Source organism: Zosterops lateralis (genome assembly GCF_965231275.1).
Source record: "Zosterops lateralis genome assembly, chromosome: 11".
In the NCBI taxonomy this organism is placed as follows: domain Eukaryota; kingdom Metazoa; phylum Chordata; class Aves; order Passeriformes; family Zosteropidae; genus Zosterops; species Zosterops lateralis.
Genome location: NC_139771.1, coordinates 20,930,355 through 20,946,309, shown reverse-complemented (window position 1 = coordinate 20,946,309; position 15,955 = coordinate 20,930,355). Strand labels below are relative to the sequence as shown.

At 48.1% G+C, this 15,955-nt stretch overlaps 1 protein-coding gene across 7 annotated transcripts in view; it reads right to left on the bottom strand.

Moving 5' to 3' along the window:
* Positions 1 to 15,955, bottom strand: part of ITPR1 (inositol 1,4,5-trisphosphate receptor type 1) — a 162,202-nt gene that overhangs the window by 18,576 nt on the left and 127,671 nt on the right. For all 7 annotated transcript variants that reach the window (XM_083869157.1, XM_083869158.1, XM_083869160.1 and 4 more), the window contains 11 exons: positions 15,164 to 15,259; positions 14,626 to 14,748; positions 13,547 to 13,651; positions 12,419 to 12,611; positions 9,735 to 9,857; positions 6,677 to 6,852; positions 5,748 to 5,912; positions 4,378 to 4,573; positions 3,761 to 3,862; positions 1,631 to 1,770; positions 94 to 259 (listed from right to left, as the gene is read on the bottom strand). In XM_083869157.1, the coding sequence (XP_083725283.1) occupies positions 94 to 259; positions 1,631 to 1,770; positions 3,761 to 3,862; positions 4,378 to 4,573; positions 5,748 to 5,912; positions 6,677 to 6,852; positions 9,735 to 9,857; positions 12,419 to 12,611; positions 13,547 to 13,651; positions 14,626 to 14,748; positions 15,164 to 15,259 (1,585 nt within the window). The remainder of the gene's footprint in view (positions 1 to 93; positions 260 to 1,630; positions 1,771 to 3,760; positions 3,863 to 4,377; positions 4,574 to 5,747; positions 5,913 to 6,676; positions 6,853 to 9,734; positions 9,858 to 12,418; positions 12,612 to 13,546; positions 13,652 to 14,625; positions 14,749 to 15,163; positions 15,260 to 15,955) is intronic.

Here is a 15,955-nt window from a genome sequence, read left to right as displayed (position 1 = left end):
CAGGAATTCAAGGCTTTTTTCCTCTGTGAGTCTGCAGCTATCCCTGGCTCACCCAGAGTAACCCCTTCTTGTCAAGTGTCTCTCCACACTTACCACAAATAAAGCAAGTGGTTTTTAAAATTTCTTCTTTCTTCTGTTTCTCGCTCCTTAAATCAGCAAAAGTGTCAATGATCACCCCAAAGATCAGGTTCAGGACAATAATGATGACCATGAAGAAGAACAACAGATCATAGATCACTCTAGCAGCAAAGAGAGGTTCCTGCAAGATACATTTTTGAATTATTAAAAGCCCTGTTGGGTACATATTTCACTCTTATTACCACCCTGCCCCACACTCCTTTCCCTGAGATTCTCCTCTGCTGATGCTCTCCAAGGGGAACTCACAACTCGCAACATAAAATGAAATTAAAATGTAAAACTAAAATGCAAAAATCACTGAAAAGAAAGCCAAATTAGTCAGCTGCCAGTGTGGGATCTCTGCAGAGCTGCTCTTCCTGTGTCCAAGATTCTGGACTTCTCTCACTTTCACAAGAGAAAAAAACTCTTCTCTCACACACTGAAATTTGTTCTCATCCCTCCCTGAAGCCCTTCCAAATTATATCCTTATATTAATCTGCAGTGTATCAACAGAGGATCAGTGTGGACCATAAAGTCTTTTACTGGAGTTTAATACCATGAATTGCATTTAACAGCCATGTGAATGAACACTGAGCTGGACTTTTGAGTACACATTCCACATTTATTGCAGGTCTGAACATCCCAAAATATCCAACCCTTATTTTCACAATCATTCTGCCACTCAAGTGCCAAACTTATTATTCAGTAACTTTGCAGGTTAAGTTTTAGAAAAAACCTGAAATGTCAGGTAAAACAAAAAAGAACTGTCCCCAGTGTGGCTTTGGGAGGGACAGAATCATCACAGAATTGTGGAATGGGGGGAAAGGGACCCTAAATCCCACCCAGAGTCACCCCTGCCATGGCAGGGACACTTCCCACTGTCCCAGGGACACCTCCCACTGTCCCAGGCTGCTCCAACCCCAGTGTCCAGCCTGGCCTTGGGCACTGCCAGGGATCCAGGGACACCCTGTGCCAGAGCCTGCCCACCCTCACAGGGAAGAATTTCTTCCTAAATGATGGACACCAACAGCTTAAACAGCAGAGGGGGAGCCAGAGGGGTGCTCCTGAAAATTCCTGGTCCTCACTCTGGTGATGACTCCAAAACCACATCCATCCTTCCTCTCTCACACTGCCACCAACCCAGCCTGGTCCCTGTCCTCTCATCCTTCCCATTTCACACGTTACCTCTCCCCAAGTAACAAAACCTCCTGCCCCTGGCACCCAGCAGCCACCACAGCATCTTCCTGTGCCACCTCACACTCCTCCCTCACTGCTCTATGCTCATCTCCTGAACTCCCAGCTCAGACTGTTGGGCCCCACTCTGGAGAGCCCACAAGGTGTAAAATCCTGGGGAGAAGCCACCAGTGTGAGTGGCTGGTGCTCAGTGTGACCCCAGGGACGTCACCAGAGTCCCTCTGCAGCCGCCCCTCGCTGTGTCTGCAGCACTGCACACACACACTGTCCCCAGCCCTGCTCAGTATCATTCCTCCACCCCCAGCCAGTGGTAATTTACCTCTTTGGAAGGTTTCCTGAGCACATCACCTACTCCACCCCCGCTCCTGAGCCCGTGACTCAGTACAGTAACAATGCACATCAGCAGCGTCTCGCACGTATGCTCCTTGTTCTCTTCCTCCAGCTCCTCAGTGATCAGCTCTGGGAACACAGCAAGCAAAGACACGTTTCACAGCCAAGATTAGCTCTAAATCCTCCTCTCCATTCTTTGCTGGGCATGCTCTCTCTCTCCCCCCCCAGAGTGCCAGCCTGTGTTTGCAAGTCCCTGTAGGTTCATTCCCCAAATCATCACAGAACAGGGTGGGTTGGGGGGATCTCTGCACATCATCCATCCAAACCCCCTGCCCAGGCAGGGTGACCTGGAGCAGTGACACAGGAATAATCCAGGTGGGTTTGGGATGCCTCCAGAAAGGGGAACTCCAGGATTCCCTGGGCAGCTGCTCCAGGGCTCTGCCCCCTCCATGGAAAGAAGCTCTTCCTCATGTTGAGGCAAAACCTGCTTTAATTTATGGTCACTGCTCCTTGTCCTGTCACTGGGAACCACTGGGAAGGGTCTGAAACCATCCTCTGACACCCCTTGGGGATATTGTATGGATTGATGGGATTCCCTCTCAGTCTTCCCTGGACTAAACAGTCTCTCCCCATAAGGGAGATGCTCCAGACCCCTCATCACCCCATGGCCTCCCCTGGACCCTCTCCAGAGCCACCCTGGGAGCAGATCTCCTCCCTGCCCTCCTCTCCCCCACTGCCAGTTTCCTTTTGTGCCTGAGCTGCTGCCTGTGACTGGGTGAGATCTCTCCCCATCCCTGCTCGCCTGCACAGCTCAGATCACCAGATGCCTGTTTATACAGAACCCGAGCTTTTTGACAGCTCAGAGGACAAAGTGTTGCCTCTTCCACTCTCCCCTGGTGCCTGACAGATTGCACAGCCTTTGGGCTGCACTCAAAATGGCAACTTCCACTCGGAGCTTTCAAATGGCTAAAAGATCACTGCTTGTGGAAACAGCATCCTGCTAGAAAAGCAACACGCTTTTTTTGACCTTCTCTTCGCTCGGCTCAAGGCTCCAGCTTCACTGTTTCACTTGCAGAGCTGCTAAAAATCCATTCCCTAACCTCAAACACTCCCCTGTACCCATTAAAAAACCTCACGACTTTGGTTTCATCACAAAAAATGTTCATGAGCAGATCCCACCTTCCCACAGCCTGGAAAGGCCCCAATCCCTGTGCAACCCTGAAATAACCAGAACCTCAGAGCAGTGCCCAAATGTGGGGCACCATGAGCATCCCAGGCCACAGGAGACCCTGGCACTGTGCTCATTATTTGGGACACAAAAACATCCCTGAGTTTTCCTTCCTGCAGCCAGAGTGAAGGAGCTGAGGGAAGCAGCTTTTCCTGCAGAAAAGCTGAATTTTACCTTCTCAGAGAGAACCCCTGAGCAAAGCAGAGCCCTCCCCTCCTGGAGCAGGGGCTGGTGGCCACCACTGAGCTCTGATGGCCACGCCAGAGCTGCCCTTCTCAGAGGAACCGGGATAGTTCTGTCTGCCCCTCCCAGCCAGCACCGTAAATCTCCCACAAGGAAATCACATTTTCTACAAATAAAACTGAAATATTTCAATGCCCAGGTAATATCTCACTTTCTTGATCTCCAAACCCCTCAAACCTACCCTGGTCTACTTAATCCATCAGGCACTTCCTTGCCATGGTATTAAAACAGTTCCTTAGTTTGAGATAGAATGATGCTGCCAATAAACCATATTTCACAGGGCATTATCCTCTGAGATCACATCTAATAGCCTCATGCTTTAAAATAATAAACTTTGCAAAGAGGCAAACTGCATCTCTTCCTTCTCCATCTGATGCAGAAAATTAAAGAGTATGGCAGTGTTTTATGAAGTCTGGTTTAGTTCTAAGTTTCTCTGCTTTAGTCACTTCCATGTAACAAATGTTATTTATGCTGCTGGCCTAAATTAATCCTATTTCAAGTTAATCTCGTGATAGCTTTGTTCCCAAATTTATTGCCTAGGATTTTCTAAAAAAATTATTTTAATTGAAAGTGATGAACTGAAAAAAAAAAAAAAAGAAAAGAGTGAAAAGTCAGGGTGTGAGGTGGGGATTGCAGAGTGGTACTCACGGTCGGAGGGGATGATGGAGGAGCAGTTCTCACTGCTCCCTGCCTTGCACACATCTGAGTACAGGAACTCCCCAGTCATGGTCTCACCTGGCTCTGTGCGATCTGGAACCACAAAATGCTGCATCAAAGGAAGCTTTAACACCCTGCAAGGTGAGTTCTCAGGTATTGGGGTTCCCCACCACACTCAGTGTGCAATTACAGGGCATTTAGAGCAGCACCTTACCCTGGAGTTTAGATCTGATTCACACATCCCATGGTTTTAAATTCGACCACAAAAGCATTTCTGTTTCACAGAATCCCAGATTCACTGAGGTTGGAAAAGACCTCCAAGATCCCTCATTTAGTGCCCAATGCCCACCTTGTCCCCAGCCCAGAGCACTGAGTGCCACCTCCAGGAATTCTTTGGACACCTGCAGGGATGGGCACTCCAAACCTCCCTGGGCAGCCCCTTCCAGTACCTGACCACTCTTTCCATGTAGAAATTCCTCCTGATATCCAACCTGGCCCAGCTTGAGGCCACTCCCTTGTCCTATCCATGCCTTGGGGAACAAGAGCCCAACAACAACAATAATTATTTCTCCAACACAACCCCACGGGGATCAGCTGCTTGTACCGACCTGGCAGCAAGGTCTCATTGGGGAGCTTGTCCACCTCCAGGATGAAATCATCCTTGAAGAAGAGGTATCCCACGATGGAGAACAGGTAGACCAGGATGAGGGCCAGCACGGCCGTCAGGATGATGGAGCGCCCGTTGCGGGTGACGCTCTTGATGACGTTGAGCAGCGTCTCCTCCCGGTACACCAGGTCAAAGAGCTGGGGACAGCCAACAACAGCACATGGAGCACCAGCACCACTGGTGGCATCGTGTCCTGGGCCAGGCACTTGGGGACAGCTGTGCCCTCCCCTGCAGCCCGTGCCCACTACGGGTGTTCCTGCCTCAGTGCTAGACTCACCCTGCCAGCACAGACTGCTGCCTCTGCCTGGTTTTTATGGAATTATCTACCCCCTCACAGCCTTCCAAACAGCTCCTTTCAAATTGCAATTTGCTGTTTTCTTTGTATCTTAATTTATTGGGTGTTTCATTAAAGAAGAGATATTTTACCCCCAAATCTTGTGTTTAGATTTCTCTGCTGATGTTTTTTCACTGGGTATGGGACAGGTTATGGCTGTGCTGGTGGATCACAGGTATTTGTTAAACTGGACCTCCATGGACACAGCAAATAAGCAGCTCAGGTACCAGAGGACGTGGCAAACATCCACCAAACACCCAAAAATAGCCTGTTCTGAATGGGATTTCAGCTTTGCCTCAACAGTGACACATTTTCTCCACCAACACAGATCCCCTCCTTCAGTGTTATTCCAGAGGCATTGTGCTGTGCAAGGTGAATCCCACCCCAGACAGAGAACACTCTGTGTGCCAGGATCTGTGTCCATCCCATGGGGGCTGGAGCCTGGATACAGCCATGGAGACACTCCAGAGTTCTCCAGCTTCTCAGAAAGCACAGACACTTGTAGTGTTGTGGTTATTGATAATAACACAGCAAAGCATCACAGCCCATCTCATTCCACCCCATGGCAGGGACACCTTCCACTGTCCCAGGCTGCTCCAAGCCCAATGTCCAGCCTGGCCTTGGGCACTGCCAGGGATCCAGGGGCAGCCCCAAGGGCCAAGGGCCTGCCCACCCTCCCAGGGAAGAATTTCTTCCTCATATCTAATCTAAACCCCTCCTCTTTTGGTTTAAAACCATCCCCCCATGTCCTCTCCCTGTCTGGCTGTGCAAAAAGTCACCCATCAGCAAAAGGGATGTGGCAGGAGTCCTGTTGTCTCCCACAGCAACTTCTCCTAAAGAAAACCTCCAGTCTGGGGCTCTTCCCACTGTCTGTTCAACAGTTTCCCAGCAGAAAAACAGGAATTTTCCTGGATATGCCCAAGATGGGACTTCACAGACAGACCAGAAGATGTTCTGAGGGCCAAGGAAACACCCACCAAGAGGCTGTAAAAGAACTCGTGCACGAAGAGCCCCAGGGCACAGATCAGCAGGTACAGCAGGTGGTAGAGGAACTCCACGTCCATGATCATGGCCTTGTATCCTCGTGTGAACGTTCCGCAGTTCCCCACAAAACTCATCAGGAAAATGATTTTATTACAGACCTAAGGAAAGATCAACCGTAAATCAGTTACAATATCAGGGAAAACAGATTGTTTCTTCAAGCTGGAGGTTACTTGGCTCCTTGCTGGGCAATCCCAATGCCTGACTGCTGTTTCCATGGGGAAATTCCTGCTGATGTCCACCCTGAGCCTCCCCTGGCCCCTAGAAATGAAGGGCAGCTCTGAGATGTGACCATGGCAGGCAGGAAGACAGTGATTAGCTGGAGTCAGGTTGAAGGACAGAAAACAAAAGGACTCAGGAATGTGGCCCCTCTCCACCCTGCCAAGGCATCAGGGAAAAGGTGGATGAGAAAAGTCTCTTTAGAGTTTAGAATACAGGATGATGTGGTGATAGAGCAGTTCTCATGGGCTGCAGGCAAAGTCTGTAGGCTTTGTATCTCGCTGGTTGGTCACTGTAAATTAGAATATTCAACACAAAAGGAGATGGAATGGATTGGAACAAGGTCCCTGCGCTCTTACTCTTCTACCTCTCTCTTACCGCTTTGACCCCTGCACTCTTCTTACCTCTCTTAGCTTTTTGACTTCCCTTACCTCATACTCTCTCCCTCCCTCTCTCTCTGGGGTTCCCTCCAGCCCAGGCTGGTGGCTGAAGGCAAAGCCCTTTTTACCCACAACCTTTTCAATAAACCCACGTATTTCTAGAGTATCTCAAGTCTGCAGAGTTCCCTCTCCCTGCCGCCCACAGATGCCCCTATAACGGGTGAAGAACCCTTCCATAAGGGGTCAGAGAAGCCCGGTGCACTCACATTGAAGGCTCCCAGCAGGAAGAGGGTGGGCTGCAGGCCGACAGAGAAGATGAGGCGCAGGATGGTGGAGGCGATGAGGGCGCGGATGCCGTGCGGCTTGGGCAGCGCGATGACGATGGCCAGCGAGATCAGCATGGCTGTCCACAGCAGCCCCGACAGGTGGGGCTCCAGCGTGCCTGGGCACAGGGAAAAAAACAATCCCTGTGTCAGCAAACCCAGTCTTTGCTGGAGCATCGCCCAGCTGTGGGGTTTTATCTTTTTTTTGTCTTAGAGCTGCGATTAAAGCACGGGAGACATGGTTTTGTCTTCAGGCTCAGTGTTTGTTAATTCTTATCTACAGCACAGTCTCATGACAAGCTGCGAGTTCACCAACAAGGTAGAAAATGGCTCCATCTCTTAATTCTTATCTACAGTACAGTCTCACAAATTGTGAGTTCACCAACAAGGTAAAAAATGGCTGCATCTCTTAATTCTTATCTACAGCACAGTCTCATCACAAGTTGTGAGCTCCAGCCAACAAGGCTCCATCTCTGACTCTTTCCATGCTCTTTTAAAACACTAATTATCCAATAATGAGGTGACACCTGTGTTATTTATACTTTTAACCCAATAACCAACCACCCCAGGTGCACAATACAGACCTTTTCACTCAATTACAAAAAACCACCCAAAACCATGAAGAAGAAGGTGAAAGAAGAAGAACTAACCCTACACCTTAAATCCTCCACATTGCTTTATATGTATTACTGTAGTCTAAAGCCTTAAATTCTAACTTTCCAGGGTTCCAACACCCAGCCCCAGGGATGTTCAGCCATCCCTGACTGCACAGCAGCAACACCTGAGCCCAAAGCCTTCAGCAGGTTTGAATCACAAACTCGTTATTAAATCATTGTGCCAATGAGAAGTACTAGAGAATCTTCATTTTGGTGTTCACCTGAGTGCTGAGGGCCCTTTGCAGACGTGCTGGGCAGGTGAGGACACTCCCAGAGCCTCCTGATGTGCCTTTGGTCAGACCCTTGTACCCAGTTTTGGCATCTCTTGCTATTTCTGGGCCTATTTAGGCTGTCCCATGAGACTGGCTGCTTACACAACACTGAGCCTGTGGAGCTAAAAATACACTTCCCTGAAAGAGCCAGAAAAAAGATCCAGCCCAAAACATCATTTACCCCAGGTTTATGCAGAATTTGAGTGAGACAACTCTCTCAACGCTGACTTCAGAAATTTTTGTTTTCAAGCAACTGGTTCCTCAACCAAGAGGAAAAAAAGCAATATCCCCCAAATTTCACAGCCCTTCTGCAAGGACATCTCACAGAACTCCTGTGTGACTGGTAAGATCCTCACTCAGGGCTTTTCCCCCCTTGCTCCCAAATTCAGGCAGCTTAGGAAATATTCCTCTCATCTGACTACCACGAGCAGCCATTTAATCTTGTTCCAAATCACTGCAGATTAATAAAGACAGCAGAGGATGGATGGAAATTAAAAGTTAATAAGCGTAAAGTTGAACAGCTGTTTTGGCTGCCTTTGGGGGCGGGAAATTTGGGCTCCTGGAGCTGTCACACAGCACAAGGTGCTGGGAATGGAGGCACTGAGTGGGAACAAACACCCAACCTGGCCCCAAAGCCTTGTCCCTACACAACCACAAGCAGAGGGAATGTACAACCAGCAGGAAGTTCTCCCTGTCTCTGGAATTCTCACCATTCCAATACCCAATTCCAGGCATCCAGTTTTGTTTCTGCTCCTCGAGTCAGAAGTTTTACAGCTTCTGCTACTGTCAGATGCTCATCAGCTGCTCAGTTCACCGTGTCTGAGCAATTTAAGACACTGACAACTTCCCCCAAACAGTCTGTTTGGAAGAGTCTTTTTATTTTTTTTTTTTTTTAAGCTAAATATAAGATACACACGTATTTATTTATTTTACTTTTTAGATTCTAACCAGGAAAGAAAGAGGTTTTATCAAAATGTTACCTGATAAATAAAGAATTTCAGATATGCAGGGCAGGGCATCTTCAAAATGCCAAACAATCCCCCCCCACAGTCTTGCAGTTTGTAATCTCAGGGAACTCATTTAACCAGCAGCTTTCCTGGCAGCCATAAACTCAGAGCTTTTCACCTGGGATCTTTGCAATTAGAGACAGAAATTCAATTGTTCTTTGGGTTTGCTAGAACCTTCCAGCCAGGATCTGGGTTGTCCCCACTCTGGGTGTGGAGGAACAGCCTGGTGGCCCTGATGGCAGCAGGTAAAACTGTTCTCTTCCCCCCTCTCAGGAATTTGGTCTAAAACATCGCCCTGACAGGCTTTTCTAGGATGCAAACCCCCTAAACACAAGGGAAAAGCTCCTCCCTTAGACACTCACATCACTCTGCCAGTGATGCACATCCTGAGAACATCCCTGCAGATTTCCCCAACTGCTCCAGCCCTGCCCTGGGGTGAGGCTGGATGTGCTCAGTGCTCACCAACCTCACAGCAGCTCCCATGGAGCTGTCACTCTGCAATCCCACAATTTGTGGCAGGAATTCCCCCCTGGGAATGAATGTCCTGCTCCCCACACCCCTGGGGGCAGACAATCCTGGGAATGGGCTCTTCTCCCCAATCCTCCACAGATTTCTACTCATCATTTTCCCTCCCTGCCAAGGCAGGATAAATGTCACCCACCCCCAGCACTCAGAGCTCCCTGGAGCACCAGGAAAAGTGTGTGGAAAACACCATCAATAAACTGCAAGCTCAAGGAAAGCAGCACATTCACCATTTGGCTTATTTTTAGCTCCATCCTTAATTACAGGACTTTAAAACAAAGTAGAACAGTCAAGCAATTAGAGGTGGATGTTTGTCTTGGGTGATTTTTTTTCCCCTAGGAAAAAGCTCTACATTTTCCTTAAAAACACCTCAAGAAAGAGTAAGAGAACAGCACAATTTAAAACAAGGCAATTTAAAAAGCCAAATTCTGTTTTCCTATCCCCACTGATGTAACCAGCACTGCACAGACACGAGTGGGGAGAGCACAGTTTGGCTCAGGACACCTTATTTCTCCATTTGTTATTTTAAATTAAATATCAGTACCTCCTCGAATTCCTTTGAATGGGTAGAAAAATGCCACGAGCAGGTTCATGAGGACGGCCAGGTTAAAGGAAATGCTGCTCCAGAAGGACATGTTCCGAGCACACCAGTACAGGAAGGGCTGAGCTGCAAAAGAGAAAATTATTTCTTTTTCGTGGATGGGTTTAGTAAAAATAAGAGGTGTCTATTAAAAAAAAAATCACCACCAAAACAAATTTGCTTTCAGCATCAAAAGTAATATTCATGGGTTACTCTATTTTATTATCCTTCATCTTGGGGGCTCTTCAAGTTTCCTGGATGGTGTTTTAAGGCAAAGGATCCCTGTTCCAAACATGTTTTAGCAGCAGCAAGAGAACAAGCTGGGAAAGTGCAGAGATCAAGCACTTGAGGCTTCCTCTAATAAGACATTTTGTATTCAGGGTCACACCAAGAATAATCTGGAGGAGGGAAATGAGCAGTGAGCTCCAGCCCCATCCCTCACCTGCACCAGGCAGTGCCACCTGCAAATTCATTTTCTGCTGAGAACAGCCCAAAATAGCCTCAGAATAACCAAGGGGTGAAGCTTTCCCTCTGCCCTGGGGGTAAAGGACTCAGCACATCTGCACAGAGCTCAGTGTACAGTCCAACAGCACATTTAAATCCTTAATGTTACACAGCAATACTTCTCCAAAACACTCCTGATTTTAATAATCCCTGCAGCCAGAACCAAGAGGCAGAGAGCAGAAAGAATCCTCTGCTGAAGTGGTTGTGAACCCAAAGTCGACAAGGGAGCCAAGAGCTGCCTTGCAGTAATTCCCTCTGCATCCAGGCAAAATCCCCCTGATTTCAGCTCCTGCAGGCTTACTGCACAGCAAATTGACTCCTCCTGAAATCTAGAGTAGTGAAAAAAAAGCCATTAAAAATGCTCTCAAATAAGGGAAAGGACTGTTTTGCCCTGGTGGAAGGAGGCAGAGTGTTTAGACATCAGAGAGCAAAGAAAAAGCTCTCAGTAAATTTTAGGACCGAGCTGAAAATGCAGACTTTGGGTTGGAGGGTAATTTATGACATGCAGCAGTTCTGAGCCTTGCAGTAGCCACCAGCAAATCCCCTCCAGATAAACAAAGGGGTAAAGAATTCCACAATATCTCCGTGTCCTCCATTTCCTTTTAACTGGAAGACTTTCTAACCAGGTTTAATTAATTTCTATGAAATGATATCAGGGTGATTATAAAGGTCCAGGTTTAACTTTACACCTTCCTTTGGGGAAGGACACTGACTCTGTGTAGTGCTTCTGCCTGGCTTTAGCAGCTCATTTCCATTCTTAATTAACAATTAAGAGGCTTCTGGTGCACAGATTATGAGCCAGCACCATGAGCTGAAGGGAGAGGTGGGTGGGTCTTTATTTTAAAAGTCTTTTTGAAGGTTGATAAACTCTTAACTGGCATCCAGTGAGCACACAGAGCACTGCCAGAGGTCACAAACTCTGCTGAAAATGTGAGAAACAACTGTAAAAATGCAAAACATCACTCAGAGGCCAGACAAGACCTGGATATTTAGAGATAAAATAAATGATCCCTGTTTTTTTAAGAAAAAAAAAATAAAAGAAATATTCTCCACTCCTGCAGGTGGATCTTGGCTAATTTGTGGTCTGTTGTTAATGATGGATGCCTTCACAGCTTGCTTGGAGACAGCCTCAAAGACAAAGTGACTCAAACAACAAAACCTAACAGAATATATGGATGCTGTTGGAGTTGCAATTTGTTTAGGATGTCACACTCCCAGATTTCTTGCAGAGCTCTCAGATTTTTGGAGGCAGCCCCACATCTGCTCCAAGAAGGGGCTCCAGACCAGTCCTGCTCTTGCAGTAAAGAAATTTGTGCAGTTTACATGAAAACTGGAGTGGAGCTGATGCAGGGGAGGGGAGCAGCACTGCAGGGGGTGACTGGAGCAGGAAGGACCTGTCCTATCTCACATTTCACAGGGTCACTGCTGCCCAGGGCCCAGCACTGCCCACTGAGCCTCAGCTGCTGCATTTGGCCTTCAGCAGAACAAGAACAAAAATATTAAGCAAATGAGCTAGAAAGTTTATTGGAGGATGTGGTGGCACCGTGTGAATTAAAATATCATTTTAAAGGGATTTCCCAGCTGCCTTTGGGAACCTCAGAGGGAAAATCAGTGCTTGAAAACACCTGTGTTCAGACATTGCAGCATCATAGGGATGGAAGGGACTTGTCAACCTGTCAGCCAAAAAGGGATGAATTCTACTTTACCACTGCTGAGAAATCCATCTATAACTTGTTCTTAAACACCTCCATTCCTAGAGATGCCCTAAGAAAGAATCCTTATGGTTGGGAAAGACCTTTACAAGCACCAAGCCCAACCTGGCTGCATTTCCCCAGCCCTGCATCCAGCACAGGCCACTGCTCTCTTTAGCTGGATCCTCCCTCCTTCTCATTTCAGCTACTCCTCCAGGCATTTGCTCCTTTCCTGCTGCATCTCAAAAATAACCACCTGTGCTGTTCTTTCCCCCTCTGCCCTGGCTCCCCATTGCTCCAGCACTCATCCTGCCTTTATCCCAGCATCCTTCCACCCTGCACAGGAGCAGCTCTTGCAAACAATTATCGATGTTTCTGCCACACTGGGGGAACCACCAACATTTCAAATCCCCACCTGAGTGCTCAGCCCCACGTGGAGCAGCACTGACCCACCTCGCAGTTTCTTCTGCCAGTTCATCTCGTTGAAGAGGTCCTCAGACTTGAGGAAGAAGTCGTTGATCTTGCTGCCCTGCTCGTCCCTCTCGGTGGTGTAGTAGATGCGCAGCTTGGACTCCTTGGTGAGGAACTCGCAGATGCTGGGCACGGGGAACACGATCTGCTCCATGGTGCGGTCCGACCTGACAATCTGCACGGCAGCCTGGTCACTCACTCCTGCACAGCTCCTCAGTGCTTTCATTTCTCATTTCTTGGGGTTTTCTGCCTGTTTTGCTCCCCTTTCAAACCAGCTACACGCAGACACGTTTCCAAAGAGCAGCAGCTCGATGCAGATTTGATTTAATTTACCTTTCAGAGCAGGTCTACGCTTAGCTCCAGAATTGTAATTTCTATGCTGTGGTTTTATTCTGGCCTTAGCTGGGATTTCCAAAGGACCCAGAGAAACCTGCCCCAGGGATTTCCAAAGGGCCCAGAGAATCCTGCACCCAAGCCGGGATGGAATTCAGAGCAATGTGGTGGCCCAATTCAAGAATGTTGGCAAATTTGAGCCATGGGCAAGTACAAGGAATGACAGTTACATTGGCAGTGCTTATTAGAGAGATTTGTGAAGACATAGAATCCTGGAGTGGTTTGGGTTGGAAGGACCTTAAAGCCCATCCAGTGGGACACCTGGGACACCTTCCACTCCCCCAGGCTGCTCCAAGCAGGCCTGGGACACTTGCAGGGATGGGGCAGCCACAGCTTCTCCAGGAAATCTCCATATTTGCGAACATTTTACTTTTATAAAGCTCTTAGATGGCACACGAGGCCAAACTGTCATCTGAATCCAGAAAAGAGTGGCAAAAAAGCTATCACAAACTTTCTGGATTCAGCAACAGCACCGGCCAAAATGTAACAGAAGCGAAGCCACACTTCCTCCTGCCAAGAGAGCTCTGCTCAGCTCCATCCCCGAGCCCACACATGACAGCTCAGGAATAGCTCCCCCCCTACCACTGCCAGGGAATTAAATAAATAACTCTCTCTCTCTCTGTGTGTGTGTTCTGTATCAGAGACAACAGTCCACAGGCAGGCAGAGCAGTGACAGCAGCATGAATAATGCACTCGTGGGGCTCAGGGTTCCCGTACCTCGATCTGCGCCGTGTGCTTGGCGTAGAACTCCAGCGCCTCGTCCCCCTCGATCTGACCCCCTGGCTTCAGCATGTTCTGCAGCTCTTTGTTGTGACGAGCCAACTAAAATAAAGGAATGCACAGGGAGTGGGAGACACCAGATGTCTCCCTGCGATATTAAATTTCTTGATTTTTTGGCGTAAAAAAAGAAATAGTACGCAGTCAGCTGCTAGGAAAGGGCAAAGTTGACAGAAGGCTTGTTCTGTTCCAACCAGACACCCTGCAGCTCTATTTTGGGAGCAAGTCAGAATGATTCAAATATGTATTTCTTTAATGCCAGTGTTGTACTCCTCTTTTCCCCATCCTCTCCCACCCTTTGCCTGGAATCTTTCTGATCACACAGAAATTCAACATTCCGTCTCTGTCCTTCTACATCACCCTAACCCAAAGGTGTGCTCATCACCCGGGGAGGCAGGCAGAGATAAAATCTGCATCAGCTGAGCAGCAGATGTACCGAGCAGTGCTCCAAAGATGCTGCTGGATGCTCCAAATTCATCCTGCAGCACAGGGAGGGTCTGTCTGCTCAGACACTGGAGGAACAAGAAGTCTCCAATGCAGAGAGAGATGTAGCACCAATATATTAAGTAGATTTAGTTATCTTTTTCTCCCCTTTGGTTTTTTTCACCTTTCAAACACGCACTGTATCAATACAATGACTCTGCTTGGCTCCAGCAGAGAGAGAAATGTGGCAAGGACCGAGATTTCTGATTACACTTTAATTGATCTGTGAGTAGAATTTCTTTGGGAGTATAAAGTAACCTTTGATACAGCTGAAAAATAATACACTGCTGCTCAGTGCTGCCAAGAATTGAGCCACGTGGCCTCGGGAACTCGGTCCAGAGCCTGCCCTGCTTCCCACTAGAAAATTCCCCAAATTTCCTTGTATTATGCTACTTTTGTTTCTGGTGAAAACTCGGATTTGTTCTGATAACAAGGGAACGTGCAGTGAGTCAGTCTCAGCGATGAGCCACGAGAACAGTTCCAGGGAAAAGCAGACTCTGGCTCTTCCCAGTTTGTGACTGGTGGTGAAACTCTACCTGATGAGCCAAGATGTAAATGTTGTGTCCCACGTTCCTGGGGGACGCCGCGACGTCTTCCCCGTTCTCTCCATCCTCAAACTCCACCTCTCCCTGCAGATAAGCCTTCTTGATCACCTCCACCTGCAGAGAGAGGCAGGGGCAAGGAGAGGAGGCTCAGGAAAAGGGTGGGAGGTGCTGAGAGCAGCACACCCTTATCACTCCCAGGGATGGGAATGGGAGCGGAGCAAGGAATGTTCAAAGGGAGGTCAGTGGCTTTTTCAACATCCAGGATAAACTGAACTCAGCTTCAGCCCAGCTCGCTGGCACAACAAACTGACCCTCAGGTTTCCCTGGAGCTAAAATATTCCAGCCACCTTTATGCACGTTGTGACCCCAGTTCCAAGGCAGCCCTGAGCACTGGGACATGTCAGTGGTGTTATTTGGGATCTCCTGCTTGTGTTTTCACCCAGCCCCAAAACCCTGCTATGGCTTCCTGGACAGCTCTTGGGGCTCAAGGAATTGTCACTTCTCTGTCCCCAATCAGTTCAGGACTCACCAGCTCCTTGGGCCTCATGTTGTAGAGGATCCTCTCGGCGTTCTCACTGTCATGCCTGCTCTCCATGATGGCCAGGAGCAGCTTGGAGGCATTGTTCTGAGGGGAGGGGAAAGCACTGCAGTCACTGCCAGGAGCCCAAAGGTGAGGTACCCAGCCTGAGTGGCACCATTCTGCTGCCACAAGGGCTTTGGGGACATGTGTTCCACAGGGAGATGGTGCCAGCCAGCCCTCCCTCTCCTCTCATCACTGACCTACCCAACTGGACAGGATTTTTTAGCAGTTCATTCCCCAAATCCTTACTGAGAGACATCAAATTAACCACCAGCCAAGGTCTGAATTCCTAAAAATGCTGCTGTTTCATGCTCGTGTGTTGTTTTGTTTGGGTTTAAAGATACTGCAGCATCACCACAAGCTCTGAGCTCCCAAATGGTGCAGCTCAGCTCTGCTGAAGATGCTGCTGATTAAATCAAGGGACAGCCAGGGCTGAAGACAGACGTGCTTTGCTGCTTTTAACTGAAATCACTCTGCAGTCTGCTCACGCCAAGGAACACAGGGAGGAAATGGGAAACTACCACAAGGCACCAGACTACTTTAATACGAACAATTAAGATTAAAATCCATCATGCCTGACAATAAAACCCAATAAAAGTATTTAATTTTGAAGTATAATGCTAATCGAGCCTAAAAGCATTTTTTATTTACAATAATAAAAAACCCACATTACCCATAATAATGGTGTGAGTCGGCAACGGAAAACAAGGAGACGCTGCAGTGTCAGTCAGGGCAATAAGT